General features: G+C 43.6%; 1 protein-coding gene across 1 annotated transcript in view; it reads left to right on the forward strand.

Annotated features, from left to right (window-relative positions):
* LOC126268164 (adenylate cyclase type 2-like) overlaps positions 1-26,730 on the forward strand; it is a 452,935-nt gene that overhangs the window by 304,859 nt on the left and 121,346 nt on the right. Inside the window, exon 4 of the mRNA XM_049973741.1 lies at positions 6,947-7,315. Within this exon, the coding sequence (XP_049829698.1) occupies positions 6,947-7,315 (369 nt within the window). The remainder of the gene's footprint in view (positions 1-6,946; positions 7,316-26,730) is intronic.

Raw genomic sequence — 26,730 nt, forward strand, 5'->3', positions numbered from 1 at the left:
TTTCATATTAGGTGCATTGTGCTGCCACGTACTGCCAGGTACTCCACATCAGCGACCTCAATAGTCATTAGACATCGTGAGAGGGCATAATGGGGCGCTCCGTGGAACTCGCGGACTTCGAACGTGGTCAGGTGATTGGGTGTCACTTGTGTCATACGTCCGTACGCGAGGTTTCCACACACCTAAACATCCCTTGGTCCATTGATTCCGATATGATAGTGAAGTGGAAACGTGAAGGGATACGTACAGCACAAAAGGCCGACCTCGTCTATTGACTGACAGAGACCAACGACAGTTGAAGAGCGTCGTGATGTAACAGGCAGACATCTATCCAGACCATCACACAGGAATGACAAGCTGCATCAGGATCCACTGCAATTGCTATCACAGTTGGGCGGGAGGTGAGAAAACTTGGATTTCATGGTCGAGCGCCTGCTCATAAGTCACACATCGCGCCGGTAAATGCCAAACGACGCCTCGCTTGGTGTAAGGAGCGTAAACATTGGACGATTGGACAATGAAAAAGCGTTGTGTGGAGTACGAATCACAGTGCACAACGTAGCGATCCGATGGCAGCGCGTGGGTATGGCGAATGACCGGTGAACTTGATCTGCCACCGTGTGTACTGCCAACAGTAAAATTCGGAGCAGGTGGTGTTATGTGGTCATGTTTTTCATGCAGAGGGCTTGCACCCCTTGTTTTGGTTGGCACTATCACTGGACAGGCCTACATTGATGTTTTAAGCACTTTCTTCCTTTCCACTGTTGAAGAGCAATTCGGGGACGGCGATTGCATCTTTCAACGAACACCTGTTCATAATGCACGGCCTGTAATGCACTGACCTGTACAGAGTCGTGACATGAATCCTACAGAACACCTTCGGGATGTTTTGGAACCCCGACTTCGTGCCAGGCCTCACTGACCGACATCGATACCTCTCCTCAGTGCAGCACTTCGTGAAGAATGGGATGCCATTCTCCAAGAAACCTTCCAGCACCTGATTGAAAGTATGCCTGCGAGAGTGGAAACTGTCATCAAAACTAAGGGTGGGCCAACACCGTATTGAATTCCAGCATTACCGATGGAGGGCGCCACGAACATCTAAGTCATTTTCAGAAAGGTGTCCGGATACTTTTGATCACATAGTGTATCAAGGCCAGTGGGTCCTTCTCGATCCGGCTGTTATATCTTTGTGCCACTGTCAGTCTCTGAAACAAACGCAACTGGTTGTTCAAAACCATGATGTCGATGGGACAGAAGAACGCCTGTGGAATAGTCTCATATGTCGGTAGCGACTGTGAGCATTTTGTTCGGCGCATATGCCGTGAAACATTTGATGTCTAGCAAACACTGTTTTTGTTTGTTAAAAATTTAAAATTCCGATTGGTACATTTACGTAATATCGAGTGCATTGGTTCACTGGTGGAAACTGCACGAGGGAAAAACTTCCTATTGTAATTAATTTGTCCTAATACGATACGTAACTGCTGGATGTCCTTGGGAGCCAGAAGGTTTTCAATGGTGTCTGTACGTTGCATCATCGGTCTGATGCCGTGTGCAAACAAAATGCAGTGAAACAACATGCATGTGCCTTTGTTGCATTTCAAATTTGTCACCTATATAATTTAGAACCTCCCCCCATGAACCATGGACCTTGCCGTTGGTGGGGAGGCTTGCGTGCCTTAGCGATACAGATAGCCGTACCGTAGGTGCAACCACAACGGAGGGGTATCTGTTGAGAGGCCAGACAAACGTGTGGTTCCAGAAGAGGGGCAGCAGCCTTTTCAGTAGCTGCAGGGGCAACAGTCGAGATGTTTGACTGATCTGGCCTTGTAACAATAACCAAAACGGCCTTGCTGTGCTGGTACTGCGAACGGCTGAAAGCAAGGGGAAACTACGGCCGTAATCTTATCCCAGGGCATGCAGCTTTACTGTATGATTAAATGATAATGGCGTCCTCTTGGGTAAAATATTCCGGAGGTAAAATAGTCCCCCATTCGGATCTCCGGGCGGGGACTACTCAATAGGATGTCGTTATCAGGAGAAAGAAAACTGGTGTTCTACGGATCGGAGCGTGGAATGTCAGATCCCTTAATCGGGCAGGTAGGTTAGAAAATTTAAAAAGGGAAATGGATAGGTTAAAATTAGATATAGCGGGAATTAGTGAAGTTCGGTGGCAGGAGGAACAAGACTATAGGTCAGGTGACTACAGGGTTACAAACACAAAATCAAATAGGGGTAATGCAGGAGTAGGTTTAATAATGAATAGGAAAATAGGAATGCGGGTAAGAACCTACAAACAACATAGTGAACGCATTATTGTGACCAAGATAGACACAAATCCCAAGCCTACTACAGTAGTACAAGTTTATATGCCAACTAGCTCTGCAGATGATGAAGAAATTGATGAAATGTATGATGAGATAAAAGAAATTATTCAGGTGGTGAAGGGAGACGAAAATTTAATAGTCATGGGTGACTGGAATTCGTCAGTAGGAAAAGGGAGAGAAGGAAACATAGTGGGTGAATATGGTTTGGGGCTAAGAAATGAAAGAGGAAGCCGTCTGGTAGAATTTTGCACAGAGCATAATTTAATCATAGCTAACACTTGGTTCAAGAATCATAAAAGAAGGCTGTATACATGGAAGAAGCCTGGAGATACTAAAAGGTATCAGATAGATTATATAATGGTAAGACAGAGATTTAGGAACCAGGTTTTAAACTGCAAGACATTTCCAGGGGCAGATGTGGACTCTGACCACAATCTATTTGTTATGACCTGTAGATTAAAACTGAAGAAACTGCAAAAAGGTGGGAATTTAAGGACATGGGATCTGGATCAGCTGAAAGAACCAGAGATTGTACAGAGTTTCAAGGAGAGCATAAGGGAACAATTGACAGGAATGGGGGAAAGAAACACAGTAGAAGAAGAATGGGTAGCTCTGAGGGATGAAGTAGTGAAGGCAGCAGAGGATCAAGTAGGTAAAAAGACGAGGGCTAGTAGAAATCCTTGGGTAACAGAAGAAATACTGAATTTAATTGATGAAAGGAGAAAATATAAAAACGCAGTAAATGAAGCAGGCAAAAAGGAATACAAACGTCTCAAAAATGAGATCGAGAGGAAGTGCAAAATGGCTAATCAGGGATGGCTAGATGAAAAATGTAAGGATGTAGAGGCTTATCTCACTAGGGGTAAGATAGATACTGCCTACAGGAAAAGTAAAGAGACCTTTGGAGATAAGAGAACCACTTGTATGATTATCAAGAGCTCAGATGGAAACCCAGTTCTAAGCAAAGAAGGGAAGGCAGAAAGGTGGAAGGAGTATATAGAGGGTTTATACAAGGGCGATGTACTTGAGGACAATATTATGGAAATGGAAGAGGATGTAGATGAAGACGAAATGGGAGATAAGATACTGCGAGAATAGTTTGACAGAGCACTGAAACACCTGAGTCGAAACAAGGGCCTGGGAGTAGACAACATTCCATTAGAACTACTGACGACCTTAGGAGAGCCAGTCATGACAAAACTATACCAGCAGGTGAGCAAGATGTATGAAACAGGCGAAATAACCTCAGATTTCAAGAAGAATATAATAGTTCCAATCCCACAGAAAGCAGGTGCTGACAGATGTGAAAATTACCGAACAATCAGTTTAATAAGTCACAGCTGCAAAATACTAACGCGAATTCTTTACAGACGAATGGAAAAACTGGTAGATGCGGACCTCGGAGAAGATCAGTTTGGATTCCGTAGAAATGTTGGAACACGTGAGGCAATACTGACCTTACGACTTATCTTAGAAGAAAGATTTAAAAAAGGCAAACTTACGTTTCTAGCATTGTAGACTTACAGAAAGCTTTTGACAATGTTGACTGGAATACTCCCTTTCAAATTCTGAAGGTGGCAGGGGTAAAATACAGGGAGCGAAAGGCTATTTACAATTTGTACAGAAACCAGATGGCAAATATAAGAGTAGAGAGGCATGAAAGGGAAGCAGTAGTTGGGAAGGGAGTGAGTCAGGGTTGTAGCCTCTCCCCGATGTTATTCAATCTGTATATTGAGCAAGCAGTAAAGGAAACAAAAGAAAAATTCGGAGTAGATATTAAAATTCATGGAGAAGAAGTAAAAACTTTGAGGTTCGCCGATGACATTGTAATTCTGTCAGAGACAGCAAATTACCTGGAAGAGCAGTTGAACGGAATGGACAGTGTCTTGAAAGGAGGATATAAGATGAACATCAACAATAGCAAAACGAGGATAATGGAATGTAGTCAAATTAAATCGGGTGATGCTGAGGGAATTAGATTAGGAAATGAGACACTTAAAGTAGTAAAGGAGTTTTGCTATTTAGGGAGTAAAATAACTGATGATGGTCGAAGTAGAGAGGATATAAAATGTAGACTGGCAACGGAAAGGAAAGCGTTTCTGAAGAAGAGAAATTTGTTAACATCGAATATAGATTTAAGTGTCAGGAAGCCGTTTCTGAAAGTATTTATATGGAGTGTAGCCATGTATGGAAGTGAAACATGGACTATAACTAGTTTGGACAAGAAGAGAATAGAAGCTTTTGAAATGTGGTGCTACGGAAGAATGCTGAAGATAAGGTGGATACATCACGTAACTAGTGAGGAGGTATTGAATAGGATTGGGGAGGAGAGAAGTTTGTGGCACAACTTGACCAGAAGAAGGGACTGGTTGGTAGGACATGTTCTGAGGCATCAAGGGATCACAAATTTAGCATTGGAGGGCAGTGTGCAGGGTAAAAATCGTAGAGGGAGACCAAGAGACGAATACACTAAGCAGATTCAGAAGGATGTAGGTTGCAGTAGGTACTGGGAGCTAGAACAGGACAGAGTAGCTTGGAGAGCTGCATCAAACCAGTCTCAGGACCGAAGACAACAACAACACAACTACTAAAATGAAGGTGACTCCGTGTCTGACATGGGCTTTCCAAGTCTGTCCCTCGTCCTTGAAAATTTAATAAGAAATAGTAAACAGTCAATTACCATACGAAATTTACAACTTCATGAAAATGGAAGTGGTTTTTTTCTCATTATATTACCTCTCAAATATCACATCAAATAAATAATGTGACCAGTTATGAAAAAAAATGTAGATTAATAAAATTAGTATTAGCGGTATCCGACCCGCCGACTTTTTTAATATCATTTTGTTCGTTATTGGTCGTTGTATTTCCTCGGAACGGACGCCCAAGACGCTTGTAGAAGTTCATCGTTCATCCATTCACTCAGTTTATTTTTTTTAGAGGGCTCTACCTCAACCGAACACGCTGAGCTGCCGTGCTGGTCTTGACTACAATGACTCCTTACAGCCGCCACATTCGCACAGATACATAATAGTGGATTTTCTTCTGCACTACTGGCAATTAAAATTGCTACACCAAGAAGAAATGCAGATGATAAACGGGTATTCATTGGACAAATGTATTATACTAGAACTGACATGTGATTACATTTTCACGCAATTTGGGTGTATAGATCCTGAGAAACGAGTACCAAGAACAACCGTCTCTGGCAGTAATAATGGCCTTGATTCGCTTGGGCATTGAGTCAAACAGAACTCGGATGGCGTGTACAGGTACAGCTGCCCATAGATCTTCAACACGATACCACAGTTCATCAAGAGTAGTAACTGGCGTATTGTGACGAGTCAGTTGCTAAGCCACCATTGACCAGATGTTTTCAGGTGGTGAGAGATCTGGAGAATGTGCTGGCCAGGGCAGCAGTGGAGCATTTTCTGTATCCAGAAAGGCCCGTATAGGACCTGCAACATGCGGTCATGCATTATCCTGCTGAAATGTAGGGTTTCGCAGGGTAGAGCCACGGGTCGTAACACATCTGAAATGTAACGTCCACTGTTCAAAGTGCCGTCAATGCGAGCAAGAGGTGACAGAGACGTGTAAATAATGGCACCCCACAGCATCACGCCGGGTGATACTCCAGTATGGCGATGACTAATACACGATTCCAATGTGCGTTCACCGCGATGTCGCGAAACACGGATGCGACCATCATGATGCTGTAAACAGAACCTCAAGTCCAGGTTCGTCGTTGAGTAAACCATCGCAGGCGCTCCTGTCTGTGATGCAGCGTCAGGGGTAACCGAAGCCATGGCCTCCGAACTGATAGTCTATGCTGCTGGAAACATCGTCGAACTGTTCGTGCAGATGATTGTTGCCTTCAAACGTCCCCATCTATTGACTGAGGGATCGCGACGTGGCTGCACTATACATTACAGGCGTGCGGATAAGGTGCTTGTCATCTCGTCTGCTAGTGACACGAGGCCGTTGGGATCCAGCACGGCGTTCCGTATTACCCTCCTGAACCCACCGATTCCATATTCTGCTAACAGTCATTAGATCTCCACCAACGCGAGCAGCAATGACGCTATACGATAAACCGCAATCGCGATAGGCTACAATCCGACCTTTATTAAAGCCGGAAACGTGGTGGTACGCATTTCTCCTCCTTACAGGAGGCATCACAACAACGTTTCACCAGGCAACGCAGGTCAACTGCTGTTTGTGTATGAGAAATCGGTTGGAAACTTTCCTCGTGTCAGCACGTTGTAGGTGTCCCCACCGGCGCCAACATTGTGTGAATGCTCTGAAAAGCTAATCATCTTGTTCCTGTCGGTTAATTTTCGCGTCTGTAGCACGTCATCTTCGTGGTGTAGCATTTTTAATGGGCAGTAGTGTAATTGGCAGAGTAATGCACCTTGTTGCTTGCACATTATGTTGTTTTAATGGCCTACTGAAGGCGCACAAAGTTTGAAGTAAATTTGGACCCCATCGTCGTGGCCTCCCCTTGGAAGATGAACAATAACCGTTGATATGAATGCCGTCTGCATGCCACGCATGTGGTGTAGTTTGTAAGTTTCGCTGGTCCGCGAGTGAGTGCGGCGTCGCTGTGTGTGTGGCAGGACGGGCTGTCGGAGACGTGGCAGGACGCTGTGAGCTACCTGTGCGCGCTGCCCGCGCTGCTGGCGCCGGCCGCGTGGAGCGTGCGCGTGCGCCGCGCGGGCAGCCCCCCGCCGCCGCCCTGGACGGCGGGCGCCGCGTCGCTGGTGGCGGCGGCGGCGCTGGTGGCCTCCGACGTGCTGCCGTGCGCGCTGCGCACCACGCGCCGCCTGCGCCCCGCCTACCCCGCGCACGTGCTGCTCGCCGTCTACGTCTACCTGCCGCTCGCACACGACCTGCAGGCCGCCGTCCTCGGCGTCTCCGTCACCGTCTGCTACGCTGCCGTCTTCGCCACCGTCACCTACCGCGACGTTTCCGACATGTCTAACAGGGTACGTCGCCTCGTCTGCTGCGGACCTGCGCGCTCGTTTGCCTACCCCACCTACTCCAACGTCTCTTAAAACCCACATTAAAAAAAAAAGTTTTGCATCACCCCGGTTCTCAGGACTCCTGAAGCTAGACGTTGACTTTGGATATTGTATCATTGACACAGTCCCTCTGACTGTACAGAGTTGTCACTAAACCCGCCCAAAGATGTAAACTACCATGCGAGAGCAACGCCTATTACGCGGAGGGGCTCCGACAGCCTATCAGTTCCAGTCATTCCTACAGGAATGTGTAGACGGTCAATACCGCGGTTTGATCGCGTCCCCATTGTTACTATGGGCCAGCAAAGCTCTCGACAAGTGTCCAGGCGTCTCTGAGTGAACCAAAGCGATGTTCTTACAAGGGAACCTCCTCATCGCACCCCCCCCCCCCCCCCCCCTCAGATTTAGTTATGAGTTGGCGCAGTGAATAGGCCTTGAAAAACTGAACACAGATCAATCGAGAAAACAGGAAGAAGTTGTGTGGAACTATGAAAAAAAAAGCAAAATATACAAACTGAGTAGTCCATGTAAAACATATGCAACATCCAGAAGACAGTGAGCACACGAGCGTCGTGGTCTTGTGCCTAGCGTGAGCAGCTGTGGAACGAGAGGTCCTTAGTTCAAGTCTTCCCTCCAGTGATAAATTTAATTTTTTTATTTTCAGACAATTATCAAAGTTCAGGCACTCACATAACTTCGCTCTCCAAAATTCCAAGACATGTTCAGATTTGCTTGGACATATACAAGGTTTGACGGTCTACACACGGAAAAAATTGAAAACGTTAAAAACATATCTTTTGACAGAGCACAGGGAAAACGGTGCGACTGTGAAACTGTTGCATTCATTTGTTGCAGTTTATGTGACAAACGTTTATGTTTTCATCACTTTTTGGGAGTGATTATCACATCCACAAGAAAACCTAAATCGGGCAAGGTAGAAGAATCTTTTTACCCATTTGCCAAGTATACAAGTTAGGTGGGTCGACAACATATTCCTGTCATGTGACACACATGCCGTCACCAGTGTCGTTTAGAATATATCAGACGTGTTTTCCTGTGGAGGAATCGGTTGACCAATGACCTTGCGATCAAATGTTTTCGGTTCCCATTGCAGAGCCACGTCCTTTCGTCTACTAACCGCACGGTTTTGCGGTGCGGTCGCAAAACACAGACACTAAACTTATTACAGTGAACAGAGACGTCAATGAACGAACGGACAGATCATAACTTTGCGAAAATAAAGTAAGTAAAATTCTCACTCGAGGGAAAACTTGAACCGAGAACCTCTCGTTCCGCAGCTGTTCACGCTAACCACGGGACCACGGCGCTCCTGATCTTCCGCTCTCCTTGATGTTGCCTATGTTTTGCATGGACTACTCAGTTTGTATATTTTGATTATTTTTTTCACAGTTCCACACAACTTCTTCCTGTTTTCTCTATTGATCTGTGTTCAGTTTTTCAAGGCCTGTCCACTGTGTCAACTCATAACTAAATCTGAGGGGGGTGCGATGGGGAGGTTCTCTTGTCAGCACATGGACGAGATACAGAGAGACAAGGTTTGTCGATGATGTGCCTCGCTCAGGCCGCCCAAGGACTACTACTGCAGTGGATGACCGCTACCTATGGATTATGGCTCGGAGGAACCCTCACAGCAACGCCACCATCTAAAATAATGCTTTTCGTGCAGCCACAGGACGTCGTGTTACGACTCAAACTGTGCGCAGTAGGCTGCATGATGCGCAACTTCACTCCCGACATCCATGGCGAAGTCCGTCTCTGTAACCATGACACCATGCAGCGCGGCACAGATGGGGCCAACAACATGCCGAATGGAGCGCTCAGGTTTGGCATTACATTCTCTTCAACGATGAATGCCCCATATGCCTTCAACCAGACAATCGTCAGAGACGTGTTTGGTGGCAACCCGGCCAGGATGAGCGGCTTAGACACATTGTACAGCGAGTGCAACAAGGTCGTGGTTCCCTGCTGTTTTGGGGTGGCATGATGTGGGGCTGACGTACGCCGCTGGTGGTCATGGAAGGATCATTAAAGGCTGTACGATACGTGTGAATGACATCCTCCGACCGATAGTGCAACCATATCGGCAGCATATTGGCCAGCCATTCGTCTTCATGCACGACAATTCGCGCCCCCATCCTGCACATATTGTGAATGCCTTCCTTCAGGATAACGACATCGCTCGACTAGAGTGGCCAGCATGTTCTCCAGACATGAATCCTAATGAACATGCCCGGGATAGATTGAAAAGGGCTCTTTAAGGATGACGTGGCCCACTAACCACTCTGAGGGATCTGCGCCGAATCGTCGTTGAGGAGTGGGACAATATGGACCAACAGTGCCTTGATGAACTTGTGAATAGCATGCCACGACGAATTCAGGCATGCATCAATGCAAGAGGACGTGCTACTGGGTATTACAGGTACCGGTGTGTACAGCAATCTGGACCACCACCTCTGAAGGTCTCGCTGTATGGTGGTACAACATGCAATGTGTGGTTTTCATGAGCAATAAAAAGGGCGGAAATGATGTTTATGTTGACCTCTTTTCCAATTATCTGTACAGGTTCCGCAGTTCTCGTAACCGAGGTGACGCAAAACTTTTTTTGATGTGTGTATTTTCGATATTCGTAACCCTTTTTAGCGTCTAGTTTTATCGTGGAACTGTGTATTTCTGTAGTATGTTTATTTTCTTTATTTTATTTACTCGTCTAGTTCCATAGGACCAAATTAGAAGCAAATTTCCAAGGTCATGGAATGTGTCAGAACGTGAAATTCGAACATAAAAGTTACAACAGGTAAAATAAAATATCTGTGAACCCAAAAAAAGTCAAGCCATAACTTTAAGCAAGCAGAATCAACAATATAACATGCGAATCAGCTTAATTTTTCAAGGAACTCCTCAACAGAGTAGAAGGAGTGACCCACGAGAAAACTCTTCAGTTTCGATTTGAAAGAGCGTGGATTACTGCTAACATTTTTGAAATCTTATCGTAGCTTGTTGAAAATGGATGCAGTAGTATACTGCACACCTTTCTTGCACAAGACTTAAGGAAGTACGGTCCAAATACAGATTCGATTTCTGCCTAGTGTTAACTGAGTGCAAGCTGCTAATTCTTGGGAATAAGCTGATATTGTTAACAAGAAATGACAGTAAAGAATATAAATATTTAGAGGGCAATGTCAAAATACCCAGACTAGCGAACTTAACCACTTATTGCCCGAAATGCCCGTTTCTGAGCCAAAATTATCCTTTTATAATGGGAAGAGTTGCCCCAAAATATAATACCGTACGAAATAAGCAAATAAATATAAGTAAAGTAGACTAATTTTAATGGCGAACTATCACTTATTTCAGATTAAGTTACTATAGTAAAAATGGCAGCATTAAGTTTTTGAACAAGATTCTGAATGTGGGCTTTTCACGACAGTTTTCTAACTATCTGAACACCCAGAAATTTGAGCTGTTCCGCTTCACTAATCATATGCCCATTCTGTGAAATAAAAACATTGGGTTTTGTTGAAATGTGTGTTAAAAACTGTAAAAACTGAGCCTTACTGTGATTTAGCATTAGTCTATTTTCTACAAGCCATGAATTTATGTCATTTGCTACAGAGCCAATGTTTCACACAACATCCTTTACTACCAAACTAGTGCCATCAGCAAACAGAAATATTTGAGAATTACCTGTAATATTAGAGGGCATATCATTTATATAAATAAGGAACAGAAGTGGCCCCAACACTGATTCCTGGCGCATCCCCCACTTGACCGTAACCCACTCAGACTCAACATCACAGCCATTCTCAACACTGCGTAAAATGACCTTTTGCTGTCTGTTGTTAATGAAAGAGGTGAACCAATTGTGAGCTACTCCCCGTATTCCATGATGGTGCAACTTCTGGAGCAGTATTTTGTGATCAACACAGTCAAACGCCTTAGTTAAATCAAACAATATGCCTAGCGTTCGAAACCTTTTGTTTAATCCATCCATTACCTCACAGAGAAAAGAGAACATAGTTTTTTCGGTCGTTAAACGACTTCTAAAGCTGAACGGTACATTTGATAGCAAATTATTAATGATCAGTTATCCTTACATACACAGCCTTTTCAATAACTTTAGAAAACACTAATATCATAGAAATAAGTCTAAAATTGTCTACATTATCCCTTTCTCCCTTTTTATAAAGCGGATTTACTACTGTGTACTTTAATCGTTCAGGAAACTGACCATTCTTAAAAGAAAAATTACAAATATGACTAAGTACAGAGCTAACATGTGCAGCACAGTAGTTTAATATTCTGCTAGGCGTTCCATTATATCCATGAGAGATCTTAGTCGTCAGTAATTTAATTGTTGACTCAATCTCCCCCTTGTTAGTATCACAGAGGAGTATTTCAGACATAAATGTCGGACAGGCATTTTCCAAGAGAGTTATATGATTCCCTGTAGAAACTAAGTTTTTATTTAACTCATCATCAATGCTCAGAAAGTGATTGTTAGATACTGCACATATATATGACTTATCAGTACCAGAAATATTTTTACTCCGAACTGACTTTATTTCGTCGGCCTTGTGCTGCTGACCAGACACTTCCTTCACAACTGACCATAACGGTTTTAATTTCATTCTCTGAATTAGCTATTCCTTTTGCGTACCACATAATCTTTGCTTTCCTAATAACGTTTTAAACACCTTACAATACTGTTTGTAATGGGCTACTGTAGCCTGATAATGACTACTTCTAACATTTTGATATGATTCCAGCTTTTTTCTACACGATATCCTTATCCCACTAATCAGCCACACATTCTGCCTTTTACTGCTAGTTTCTAATGCACCCTCATGACAACAAATGGTCCCGGAACACAGTACAACCGAGCGGGATGGCGCAGTGGTTAGACACTGGACTCGCATTCGGGAGGACGACGGTTCAATCCCGCGTCCGACCATCCTGATTTAGGTTGTCCGTGATTTCCCTAAATCACTTCAGGCAAATGCCGGGATGGTTCCTCTGAAAGGGCACGGCCGAATTCCTTCCCCATCCTTCCCTAATCCGCTGAGACCGATGACCACGCTGTCTGGTCTTCCCCGAACAACCAACCAACCAACACAGTACAAAACTGCATCACGTCCATGTCATAACAGATGTTCAAAGTGGCCCCCATGGGATGCATTGTGATGCAGGATACATCTAATTATATTTTGGCTTCACAGATGAACCTGATCAACAGATGTCAGAAACGTGAATAAATGCCACCATCTCACAATCGACGATAATGTACTTTGTGGTTCTCAGCGCCTCAGATGGATTACTGTATGAAAAAATCAAAAACTTAATATATTATATCTCATTGATAATCCCACAAAATAGGTTTTTCTGTCAGTATAACTGTAACATGTATTGATGTCCGATCTAATTTTGCTATTTAGTGTGCTACCGTCTAGCGAGATTTATGCGAAGAGAATGGGGATAAAGTCTGCTGCAGTGTTCTACACCTGGTGGCAGTGACATAAACTTGTAGTTGAATGGTAAGGGTTTGCAGTGCACGCCGTGAACTGTGCACATTGTTTATGAAAACCTGTAGGTATTTAGCCCGTAAGGCAATTACGTCACGCCAGTTGCACATGCGCAAAAGGTCACTCAAACATGCACAACCGAAAGTGTTCTTGCTACCCTGATGAGGAATACCAATGAAGTGCAGCATGGTAGACTTATGGCCGTGTATTTCAGGTTACTCCTTCTACATCACATTTAACAGCATTCAAAGAAAACTAACCATAACTCCAAAAGCAGTCAAAAGTTAGGGCGTTCACGTGCTCTTGTGCTCTTACACAACAGCCGCCACTGACGCTACGCCCCAGCACGTTCGTCTGTCTGAAAGGACCCATGACCACACAAACGCCCAAACAGGCTTCAAATGTTATGTGATGTAGTTGACATCTCTGAGTGTACTTGTAGTGGTATATCCGTGCTGCCTCTCAACTGTATCCATCTGCTTGACCGTACACAAGCACCATCCCAATTTGTTCCCGACATGTTTACCGGACCATTGTGCTGCTTACAGTATGCAGCGTCAATCACACAGCCTGCAACATAGAAGGAACATACGGCACATGGTCAGAGGAACTGTCATTCGTCAGCACCATCTACGGTGGCAACGATGCTTTTCCGGACACATGTTGTTAGGATCCTTTTTCCTCCATTTCCAATCGGGAATCCGCCGCTGCGGTTTGTTGGTTTTATTCGTGTTCACATATTTTCCTTCAGCATCGAATGTGCAAAACACGGGATGTCTAAAATGAATATCCGGGTTTTAAGACTTTGTGGAATTTATTACAGACAACTTACAATTGTAAATAACACATCAAATAAAGAGCAAATCAAACACTTTTTCTTAGGAGTGTTCAATGTGCGAACCATTCGCCACACAGCAAATGCCGAGTCGATAGGCGAGTTCTTCCCAAACCTTGACCAGTGTGTCTGGTTGTTGCAACAACTGCTTCAGTCCTATTTCTTAAGTCGGATGGATCAGCCGGTAGCTGAAGTCCATACGCATCCTTTATGAAGCCCCAAAGGTCAAATCGCGCGGTGTCAGATCGCTGGAACGTGGAGGCCATTGCAAAACAAATTCTGTCATCCGGTCCCTTGCGGACAATCCAGCAGTTGGGTACATCATTTAACTAATCGCATACTGAGTTATGCTTGTGCAGCGGCACACGATCCTGCTGCCAAATAAAGATCTGTGGATCAGCTTCTTCCAGTTGAGAAAAGAGTCATAGTTCTAGCACATCAACATAACAATCACTAGTAATACTTGCTTCTTTGAAAGTGAAAAGTCCATAAACTTTACATCGGGATATGGCACAAAAAACATTCGATTTACCAGAGGCTCGTTGCAACTGTACCATATTGTGGAGATTTGCTGACCCGCCAAAAGAGCGTGATACGGATTGCTGTGGATTTGGGTGATGAAATGAAATGACTGTGTTGCATTAATGGCCGGGAGATCCCGTCTGAGGTTCTTTGGCCACCAATCGCAAGTCTTTCTATTTGGCATCACTTCGCTGATGAAGATGAGATGAAGTGATTGGGAGCCTCGAGTGAAGAAACTCTCCAACCTGGCCGGGAATTGAACCTGGGCCCTGCGATCTAGAGGTTAGACCTCTCTCTGTAGACTGTGGATTCAGGTACACTGTGAAAACAGACGACGATGGCTTTTTGAATGGCCTGCTACAGTGACACTTTGTGCAGTCGTACCTTCAGTGCTGCGTTTTTTCAAATGGTACAAATGGCTCTGAGCACTATTGGACTTAACATCTGTGGTCTTCAGTCCCCTAGAACTTAGAACTACTTAAACCTATCTAACCTAAGGACATCACACACATCCATGCCCGAGGCAGGATTCGAACCTGCGACCGTAGCAGTCACACGGTTCCAGACTGAAGCGCCTAGAACCGCACGGCCACACCGGCCGGCGCTGCGTTTCTCTTCTACAACTTTGCCGCCTGGTCTCTGACAGTACAGTCAACGGTGTATCAAACTGGAGAGGGGGGAGGCAGGGCGGTTTCGCCCCTCCCATTTTCAATGTCTCAGGAAGCAAACTACGGTTTCTGTCCTGTCAAGTTCACTTACTGTTAGACATGTTCTGGTGTGCGTACTGTAAGACCTTCGGTACAGACACCATCATATTATTTGACTTGTCGCTCTAACGAGGTAAGCGAGTGTCAGCAATATGTCTCGTGGTCTTATTGTGGCGTGTTTATCTTCTACCGGTAGGTCAAACGATAGAAATGCCACTTGCACTCTTAGAGTAGCAGATTGACGGTGACCAACTTTAAACAGAACTTGATTAATTTTCACACACATTTATTAAAATAATAAAAAGCATAGACATCACGTTAACTTGATTCTGGATGCTGTTTACAATTGAGAATCTGAAGTTCCTTTGGTCTTGGTACGTTAATCTTATTCTCACATAGCACTGATCCTTGACAAAGTGTCTATTCATTTATCTTCATGGCTATGTACAGGAATATGGTAATCTTATTAGGCGCAGATTGAAACTTGACTGTAGACTGGTACAGACTAATGCAGACTGGTACAGACTGGTGCAGACAAATGCAGACTGACTAATCGGAGGTCTGTACACTCGTTATAGTACCTCGCGCGTTCAGGTATCACTGCGCGAGTGCGATCCGCGAGGAGAAAAGGTTCTACGTTAGGAGCAATCTCAATGGCTGCGTTACATATTAATACGCGGATCGGCGGAAGCAGAATTTGGTCCGTCTCTAAGACAGTGCCACCTCGTAGTGCAGAGACGGACGAGCGCTGCGCCTGCGCTGTTGTGCTTAGCGGGGCGCGCTCTAGTGGGAAAGTTGTGTACACGCTGACTACGCGGAACTATGTACACAACACATGGGCATGTTCTACAAGCAGAGCCAAGATAGAGCTATGCTGTAATCAGCAAATATGCGATTAGTATTTTGGCTGGGAGTAATTTTTGCTTACAACTGAATTAAACTGTAGCATCTATGTAAATAAACGATCTGTCAGTGTTAACCTCCAACTACATTATGTACTGCTCTGTCAATTTCCACGATGGATTAGAGGATATTGCAAATCAGAATGGTTTGCATCTTATGCGTAGCTAGTTTACGAAGTAAAGAGAGAGTGTTATCTGCTATGACTGCAAAAGTCTATCCACACAGTTAGCAAGAGAAGACTACAGGAAGAAATTTTTTTCGTAAATAAGAGGTCTGTAACTGGAAAAAAGCTGAAAAAAAGTCTCACTGAAACTATCGCAATTACTCAGTAACATGAAAACAACACAACGTGATGGGCCAAATTGTATGACATCGGCTGACAGATAAGGAGAAAGATAGAACATAGAGAGGTCATGAAACGATGGCCAGAAACCTCATGACATTTCTCGATTAAAGGAGAAACGACGTACCAAAACTGAAGAGCTGACAAGCGCTGCAGCACATGGTTGGCACCGGCGATACAAAACGAAGTATTGATAATTATAGTTACATGAGACATTCTGTACCAAATAAAATATTCTCCATTTTACGGAATTACGGAAGATTCAACAATGGACATGACTGGCCAGAAGCAGTTTACTCTTTGTGTACGTTGCGTCGACTATTAGATGCTCGAACAAAAATAACTTTTTCTGGGATTTATACACTCCGCCAGACTCCAGGGCATAAACACTGGCAACAAATACATCCTTCTAAGACTCTCACTAGGAACTGAATTTCTACGCGCTCATTGTTACATTAGTACAGCTAACATATCTAGGCGGAACTAAGGTGAGAAGCAACTCCTTCACGGCCGCTCAAACAGATATTACACCTATTGCAGTAAATACTGTTTGGCTCTTGTGCTACAGGAAATTTCAAGAAGCTGTGATTCATTGTGTGATGTCTTGGTAACTGTCAAAGAAGTCTCAAATATAATTCTGGAAACAACAAAAAGGAAAAACGTGTACGTAGACGTGCTAACATCTGGTGTCGAAAGACGAAATCAAATATGAAAGTTCTACGGCTGATACATCAATGTATCCGACCCGATGAGCTGTAAGGTTAAAAACTGGGAAACATTTGATGGAAAATTACGACCGCGCACAGAAATCAGTTACCGAAGTATTGAATGCACAGAGCACTATTAGAGACAAAAAGACGGTTAGTCCTCGGTGGCAAAGCGAAGCGGCTCGAAACGTTTAAAGGCAGACGCTACTGAAATGTTTGGACTATATGAAGAACCTGTCCGATCTCTACAGAATCCAGATTGTAATGCAGTGGGAATGAATCCTTCTATATCCGCTCTAAAAGCAGGACTTTGGAGATGTTTGATATCCTGTTAAAGAAAGCCCGGGATTATACTAGGAACCTAAATCTGAAAGAACCAAATATCTTACGGCCAAGATAAATACCAGTGCGACTGAAACAGAAAGAAACATTGCCTGCAGCTGACCTATTCTCATGAACGAAGATTTTAAAAAGGTGTGTTTGAAATTCTTGATCTCTTTCTGAATGAGACTGATTGAAGGTTCAAGTAAGAAGCTCTAAAGCGAGAGATGGCGGATACTGGGCTGTTTTTTGTGCGTCATACAAAGCAAAATTGTTTGTGCCACGCTTATAAATGAGGAAAATGGGAGCGACAATATGGAGAATAGAAAGGCAGCTACAGAACCCAAATTTGCAGTCGATTTACCACAACTGAAAGTAGGCGAAAGCCCGAAACGAGTATTGGTATAAATAAAAATACACAAAAAAATGGCTGGACGTTGTATTTCTTAAAGTAAGGCGACATTAACCCTTCCTTGATGTTTCATAATGTGCTCTACCAACCGAGCCCTTCCTTTTGTTAAGTTGGATAATAAATTTTTCTCCCTGATTCATTAATTATACGAATTACGCATCAACTCTTCAACATTTCCCGGTACTATTAGCATTTGTTTTCTCCTTGTCTGCACCGTTTATCGTCAACATTTCAGTGCCATTTACAGCTACAATCCAGACAACTTCCGTAACTCTTAAATTTGTATTGTATATCCCTCTTTTTCACAGAAGGTTTTTTTCCGTTATCGGTTTGCATTTTACATCCTCGCTAAATCTGCAGTCATAAATATTTTTTTCTCAGAAACATCAAAACCTAGGTGCTACTTTCAGTGTCTCAGTTCCTAATCTAACCGTTCAGTGTCTTCTGACTCCTCTTGTACCTGAAATCTGTTTTCTGTTCAAAGATAACCTTCCACTCCCTGTATATAATTCTTGTTACCCTCTGAATTTCAAAGGATGTACTGATAAAAGCTTTCTCTAAGTCTACAAATGCTACGAACATATACTATTTTTAATGTAAGTCGTAAGGACAGTTTTGTCTCATATATTCCTACGTTCTCCAGAATCCGAACTGATCTATGAGGTCGACTTCTGCCTGTCTTTCTATTCTTCTGAAAACTACTTGTGTCAATGTTTTACAACCACGATTACGTAAATTGATAGTTCGTCAATATTCACCTCTGTCAGCGTCTGCCTTTTTTTGGATTGGGATTATTACATTCTTCCAAAGTTTGAGGGTGTTTCGCCATTCCCATATACCTCGCACACCAGCTGGAATGGTTTTCTCGTGACTGGTGTTCCCTGCAGGACTTAATAATTCAAATGGAATGTCATCTACTCCTAGTGCCTATTTTCGACTTAGATCTTTCAGAGTTCCGTCTCGCAGTTTGGCGTTCCCATATCATCTGCTTCCTCTGATCTTGCCATAATAATGTCTTCAGTTATTTTCAAGGATTTCTACTGGGCCCGCCTATTTGATCCTCCGCTGCCTTCATTGCTTCATCTCTCCAAGCTACTATTGTGTTTTCTTGTGTACTGCTTCCCCTTATTTCTGCCAATCGTTGCCTACTGCCGCGTTGTAAACTCTCAACAGCCAGTGGTTCTTTTAATTTACCCAGCACTCATACACTTATTTTCAAACCTTTCTGTAATTTCCTCAGCTTTTATCTACAGTTTATACCAATAAATTATGGTCAAAATCCAGATATGCTACAAGTAATGTTTTGCAGTTTAAAATTTAGCTTCGAAATCTCTTGGCATCTTTTACTTTATTGGTGTAACACGGAACGCTTGAGCTATGTCTCCTTTATCTGTGCTATTTCTAGCTGAGGTATCTGTTGTTGTTGTTGTTGTTGTTGTGGTCTTCAGTCCTGAGACTGGTTTGATGCAGCTCTCCATGCTACCCTATCCTGTGCAACCTTCTCCATCTCCCAGTACCTACTGCAGCCTACATCCTTCTGAATCTGCTTAGTGTATTCATCTCTTGGTCTCTCTCTACGATTTTTACCCTCCACGCTGCCCTCCAATACTAAATTGGTGAATCCTTGATGCCTCAGAACATGTCCCAGCAATCGATCCCTTCTTCTAGTCAAGTTGTGCCACAACCTCTTCTTCTCCCCAATCCTATTCAGCACATCCTCATTAGTTATGTGATCTACCCATCTAATCTTCAGCATTCTTCTGTAGCACCACATTTCGAAAGCTTCTATTCTCTTCTTGTCCTAATTATTTATCGTCCATGTTTCACTTCCATACATGGCTACACTCCAGACAAATACTTTCAGAAACGACTTCCTGACATTTAAATCTATACTCGATGTTAACAAATTTCTCTTCTTCAGAAACGCTTTCCTTCCCATTGCCAGTCTACATTTTATATCCTCTCTACTTCGACCATCATCAGTTATTTTGCTCCCCAAATAGCAAAACTCCTTTACTACTTAAAGTATCTCATTTCCTAATCTAATTCCCTCAGAATCACCCGACTTAATTCGACTACATTCCATTATCCTCGTTTTGCTTTTGTTGATGTTCATCTTATATCCTCCTTTCAACACACTGTCCATTCCGTTCAACTGCTCTTCCAAGTCCTTTGCTGTCTCTGACAGAATTACAATGTCATCGGCGAACCTTAAAGTTTTTATTTCTTCTCCATGGATTTTAATACCTACTCCGAACTTTTCTTTTGTGTCCTTTGCTGCTTGCTCATTATACAGATTGAATAACATCGGGGAGAGGCTACAACCCTGTCTCACTCCCTTCTCAACCACTGCTTCCCTTTCATGCCCCTCGACTCTTATAACTGCCATCTGGTTTCTGTACAAATTGTAAATAGCCTTTCGCTCCCTGTATTTTACCCCTGCCACCTGCAGAATTTTAAAGAGAGAATTCCAGTCAACATTGTCAAAAGCTTTCTCAAAGTCTACAAATGCTAGAAACGTATGTTTGCCTTTTCTTAATTTAGCTTCTAAAATAAGTCGTAGGGTCAGTATTGCCTCACGTGTTCCCATATTTCTACGGAATCCAAACTGATCCTCCCCGAGGTCGGCTTCTACCAGTTTTTCCATTCGTCTGTAAAGAATTCGCGTTAGTATTTTGCATCTAGCCGAGCAGATTGTAGTGATATAGCGTACCTGTAATGCAAATTGTCCCAGGGACAGTATTACCCCCAGGATCACTCACGTTATGCTCACTGATGTCACAATTGTTTTGGCCATCTACTAATTTCCTGTGGTTTACGAGCTGCATTGAAATCTTAATACAGCAATGGCCATCACTTAAAAATCTTCTTTAAAAATTCCTAGAACTCATATTTCAGTGCAAATTAATAAATGCATTGCTTCCACACTTACGCCAATAACAATGTTATGTCGACTAAAGAGGTCTCTGTAATAAAAGACATAGGGACAAGCATATGTTTCTCCATTACTAACCGAAATAGAATTTCCAATGACGTATTAGTGAAGTTCTGGAAGGTACCGACAGGGATGTGGAGCCACGCCAACTCCAGTGCCGTGTCCAGCTGCGCTAGGTTGTTCAGTTGAGGCTCCATAGCGCAAAAACGCCGATCGCAGTGGTCCCACAGATTCTCGGTTGTGTTTTAACCCGGTGAGTTCGATGGCCAGGGAAGTATGATAAAGTCACCCTGGTGCTCTTCGAAACACGCACGTACACTGTGAGCTGTGTGACACTTTGCATTTTCCTGCCGGGCGGTGTGGCCGAGAGGTTCTACGCGTTTCAGACTGGAACCGCGCGACCGCTAAGGCGCAGCTTCGAATTCTGCCTCGGGCACTGATGTGTGTGATGTCCCTGAGTTAGTTAGCCCTAATGCGAATTCTTTACAGACGAATGGAAAAACTGATAGAAGTCGACCTCGGGGAAGTTCAGTTTGGATTCCGTAGAAATTTTGGAACACGTGAGGCAATAATGACCCTATTACTTATCTTAGAAAATAGATTACGGAAAGGCAAACCTACGTTTCTAGCATTTGTAGACTTTGAGAAAGCTTTTGACAATGTTGATTGGAATACCATCTTTCAAATTCTGAAGGTGGCAGGGGTAAAATACAGGGAGCGAAAGGCTATTTACAATTTGTACAGAAACCAGATGGCAGTTATAAGAGTCGAGGGACATGGAAGGGAAGCAGTGGTTGGGAAGGGAGTGAGACAGGGTTGTAGCCTCTCCCCGATGTTATTCAATCTGTATAATGAGCAAGCAGTAAAGGACACAAAAGAAAAGTTCGGAGTAGGTAGTAAAATCCATGGAGAAGAAATAAAAACTTTAAGGTTCGCCGAAGACATTGTAATTCTGTCAGAGACAGCAAAGGACTTGGAGGAGCAGTTGAACGGAATGGACAGTGTCTTGAAAGGAGGGTATAATATGAACTAATATGAACATCAACAAAAGCAAAACGAGGATAATGGAATGTAGTCGAATTAAGTCGGGTGATGCTGAGGGAATTAGATTAGGAAATGAGACACTTAAAGTAGAAAAGGAGTTTTGCTATTTGGGGAGCAAAATAACTGATGATGGTCGAAGTAGAGAGGATACAAAAATGTTGACTGGCAATGGCAAGGAAAGCGTTTCTGAAGAAGAGAAATTTGTTAACATCGAGTATAGATTTAAATGTCAGAAAGTCGTTTCTGAAAGTATTTGTATGGAGTGTAGCCATGTATGGAAGTGAAACGTGGACGATAAATAGTTTAGACGAGAAGAGAATAGAAGCTTTCGAAATGTGGTGCTACGGAAGAATGCTGAAGATTAGATGGGTAGATCACATAACCAAAGATGAAGTATTGATAGAATTGGGGAGAAGAGGAGCTTGTGGCACAACTTGACTAGAAGAAGGGATCGGTTGGTAGGACACGTTCTGAGGCATCAAAGGATCACCAATTTAGTATAGGAGGGCAGCGTGGAGTGTAAAAATCGTAGAGGGAGACCAAAAGATGAATACAGTAAGCAGATTCAGAAGGATGTAGGTTGCAGTAGGTACTGGGAGATGAAGAACCTTGCACAGGATAGAGTAGCATGGAGATCTGTATCAAACCAGTCTCTGGACTGAAGACCACAACAACAAAAAAGCAGTTCTAAGTTCTTGGGGACTGATGACCTCAGACGTTAAGTCCCATAGTGTTCAGAGCCATTTGAACCATTTTTTTGCTTGTAGAAACCATCATGCCAGGGAAAAATGAACTACGTGTAGGAGAGGATACAGTCCCCAGTGATATACGCGTACTTGTGCTGAACCACTATGCTTTCCAGAAAGAAGAGATCACCACAGTAATGCCACCAAAACAATTACCAGGTCATTACGCTGGCCCTCCAGCCTGCACCCTCCTACTATTGTTGCAGGCTGTTTGCTTTCAGGCTTTCACGTCGTACACGCTAACATTCATATGTCCGATGGAGCATATAACGTGATCCATCTGAAAATTCCAGCCGTCGCTACTCAATGGATGTCCAGTTGCGGTACTGGCATACAAATTCCGGCCTTCGTCGCCGATGAACAGCATTCAGCATGGATGCACGAACCAAGCGTCTGCTGCGGAGGCCCATACGTACCAACATTCACTGAACATTCGTTGATGGGATACTGTTGGTATCTCCTTGCTTCATCTTGGCGGTCAGTTGCTCAACAGTTGCACGTCTATTTGCCCATGCCCATCTACATCTACATACATACTCCGCAATCCACCATACGGTGCGTGGCGGAGGGTACCTCGTACCACAACTAGCATCTTCTCTCCCAGTTCCACTCCCAAACAGAACGAGGGAAAAATGACTGCCTATATGCCTCTGTACGAGCCCTAATCTCTCTTATCTTATCTTTGAGGTCGTTCCGCGAAATGTAAGTTGGCAGCAGTAAAATTGTGCTGCAGTCAGTCTCAAATGCTGCTTCTCTACATTTCCTCAGTAGCGATTCACGAAAAGAACGCCTCCTTGCCTCTAGAGACTTCCACACGAGTTCCTGAAGCATTTCCGTAACACTCGCGTGATGATCAAACCTACCAGTAACAAATCTAGCAGCCCGCCTCTGAATTGCCTGTAAGTCCTACCTCAATCCGACCTGATAGGGATCCCAAGCGCTCGAGCAGTTCTCAAGAATAGGTCGTATTAGTGTTTTATAAGCGGTCTCCTTTACAGATGAACCTCATCTTCCCAAAATTCTACCAATGAACCGAAGACGACTATACGCCTTCCCCACAACTGCCACTACATGATTGTCCCACTTCATATCGCTCTGCAATGTTACACCCAAATACTTAATCGACGTGACTGTGTCAAGCGCTACATTACTAATGGAGTATTCAAACATTACAGGGTTCTTTTTCCTATTCATCTGCATTAGTTTACACCAATCACAAATCCTGTCCAAGTCATCTTGTATCCTCCTACAGTCACTCAACAACGACACCTTCCCGTACATCACAGCATCATCAGCAAACAGCCGCACATTGCTATCCACCCTATCCAAAAGATCATTTATGTAGATAGAAAACAACAGTGGACCTACCACACTTCCCTGGGGCACTCCAGATGATACCCTTACCTCCGATGAACACTCTCCATCGAAGACAACGTACTGGGTTCTATTACTTAAGAAGTCTTCGAGCCACTCACATACTTTGGAACCAATCCCAAATGCTAGTACCTTAGTTAGAAGTCTCCAATGGGGCACAGAGTCATACGCTTTCCGGAAGTCAAGGAATATGGCATCCATCTGATACCCCTCATCCATGGTTCGCAAGATATCATGTGAAAAAAGGGCGAGTTGCGTTTCGCAGGAGCGATGCTTTCTAAAGTCGTGCTGATGCATGGACAGCAACTTCCATCCGTAGCCATCGTTCACCGTTGTCATCTGTGACCTAGGGTGCACCACAGTTGCCTCAACGCCGCTTTTAGATACCGCCGTTTTGTCATGCGTGCAGTCCTTTAATCGCGGTGGCACACAAACAGTTTACAGATTTATCCGTTTCGGAAATGCTTCCACCGTTGACCCGAAAGCCAATGACCATGGCCTTCTGGATGTCAGAAAAATCCTTCCGTTTCCGTATTACGACCGCGACTGCAGTGTTTTCCGCGTCCCCCGGCACTCTCTCCACTGTTGGTGCTGCCACTTGCCGTCTGTGAGTGGTTATTGCACAGTGACGTCGAACATGGGCAGTGGTCACATTAACGTGCCTGGACCATGTACACGGGAAGTCTAAAGAAACATGATGCGCGGCAGAATAAGAAATACTAAACATCACTCAATTGTAGAATATCTAATGGATTTAAAAATAACAGGAAGCAGACAGAACTATCTGCACATCAATTCTCCACAGCTTTCTGAAATAAGTGCTCATTTTAATGCTCCTTCAGTTGAAATATATTTTAATTGGCACAGAAAAAGAGAGGAAACACACAAAATTCTGAGGCAAGGATGAATGAGCACCACTTCGAAATGCAGCTCAAGAAAATACGAGATGGAAATCATAAGTGTAGGCCAATACAGCTTTACTTTTCAAAAGCTTTCATGCCATCATGTTTAATTAAACTGAATTATTATACAGGGTGTCCGAAAAGTCTTTCCCTGATTACATAAATTGATAACTCAGGCTAGAAGTAAGATACAAATATGAAACTGGTGTCTAATTGTTTACAAACTATCAAAATTTTTTTCACACATCAGTAAACTTCCACATGAGCACCCTTGGTAGCACGTAGCACATCTAGGCGAGATTCAGTTTCCGTCCACACATTAGCCAACATCACTGGAAGGATCGATTCAACGACTGTGATTATCCGATGACACAGGGTTTCAAGATCTGGTACACGTGTTCGGTAGATCTCGTCCTTAACATGTCCGCATAAAAATAAGTCTAATGGGGTTATGTCAGGAGAGCGTGGAGGCCAAACCGTTGGCCCATCACGACCAATCCATCGCCCAGGAAAGGTCATATCGAGATAGGCACGGACGTCCAAACCCCAATGAGGCAGTGCACCGCCTTGCTGAAACAAGACATCGGGGTAATACTGAAGCAGCTGAGGAACAGCATACAGTTGCAACATGTCCAGATACACTTCAGATGTGATGGTATCCTCAGCGAAGAAGAATGGCCCTATAATTCGATCGTGCAATAGCGCGCACCAAACATTCACCTTTGGACTGCCTCTGGTGCGCTCCATGACCTCGCCAGGGGGTTGTGAACCCCAAGTGCGCATATTATGGCGATTCACTACTCCACTGACAAAAAAAGGTCGCTTCGTCGGAAAAGGCAATTCGTCTGAGATAACCATCATCGTCCTCAATATGTGATAGCATTTCGACCACAAAGTCATATCGACGTGTACTGTCATTGGGCAACAATGGAAGTGGAAGTTTACTGATGTGTGAAAAAAACTTTGATAGTTTGTAAACAATTAGACACCAGTTTCATATTTGTATGTTACTTCTAGCCTGAGTTATCAATATATGTAATCAGGAAAAGATTTTTCGGACACCCTGTATTACAGATTAATATTAGGAATTGGTATTTCTCACCATGCTGCCATCGAAAGAAGAGATCGAATCTCTCTTACTGTGCAGGGATAGATATTCCCCAGTTCTTTTGTCCGTGATTATTCGTGAAGCTCAGGTAGAGAGTAAGGGGAAACATAATAAACTAGAATGAGGTAAACGGACACAGAGATTGAACTGAAATACAGCAAGAAAATTATTTGATAGGATGCATCTTTCAAATTACTGCATCCAGCTATTAATAATGCATTCACGCACACAAAGGAATTAATGAATTCATAAAAGACAAAAATTTGAACCGATTCTGCACAAAACAGCACTTCTACACGATCAATATTGCTTTATATTGGACTGTCAGAATGTGATACTTCCTCTGAGAGTACGAACAAACTGCACAAGAGGCAAGCTCTGGCTGCTTTTTCCACAATTCTGATTTCATCGGCATTTCCTGCCTCTCCTGGTGGAAAAAAAACCCTATACCATTCAGCTTCTCTGTAGAACACAGCCTTGGTGGCTGGTAGTAAAGCCACACAGAATATATAAGGGTTGGACAAAAATCTGGGAACACCAAAAAACAACACATTACCATGCCTCATACATTGTAGGACAGCCGTTGACGTTCGAAACAGCTTCCGCTCGTCTGAGAATGGACAAATACAAGTCCTCTATAGTTTTCAGGGGCATCTTATACCATTATTCCTTCAAAATAGTTGTAAGTTCAGGTACGATGATGGAGGTGGATAGCGATTAAGCATCCCTCTCTCCAAAGAAGGACACAAAGACTCGATAATATTGATATCTTGAGTGACTGTGGTGCTCAGGGATGATGCAACACTTTTTCATCGTGCTCACAAAACTAGTCCTGGACGATGTAGCAAAGTGAGCAGGGCTCCTGTTGCCTTGCGACATACCATCATGATTGAGGAACAAACATTGTACTACGGACCTGATCAGTCAAAATGGTCTCATAATGCTTGGCTGTAATTCGACCTCGCGGAGTGCCATGGAGC

Source organism: Schistocerca gregaria, chromosome 4, assembly GCF_023897955.1.
Source record: "Schistocerca gregaria isolate iqSchGreg1 chromosome 4, iqSchGreg1.2, whole genome shotgun sequence".
NCBI classification, from domain to species: Eukaryota; Metazoa; Arthropoda; class Insecta; order Orthoptera; family Acrididae; genus Schistocerca; species Schistocerca gregaria.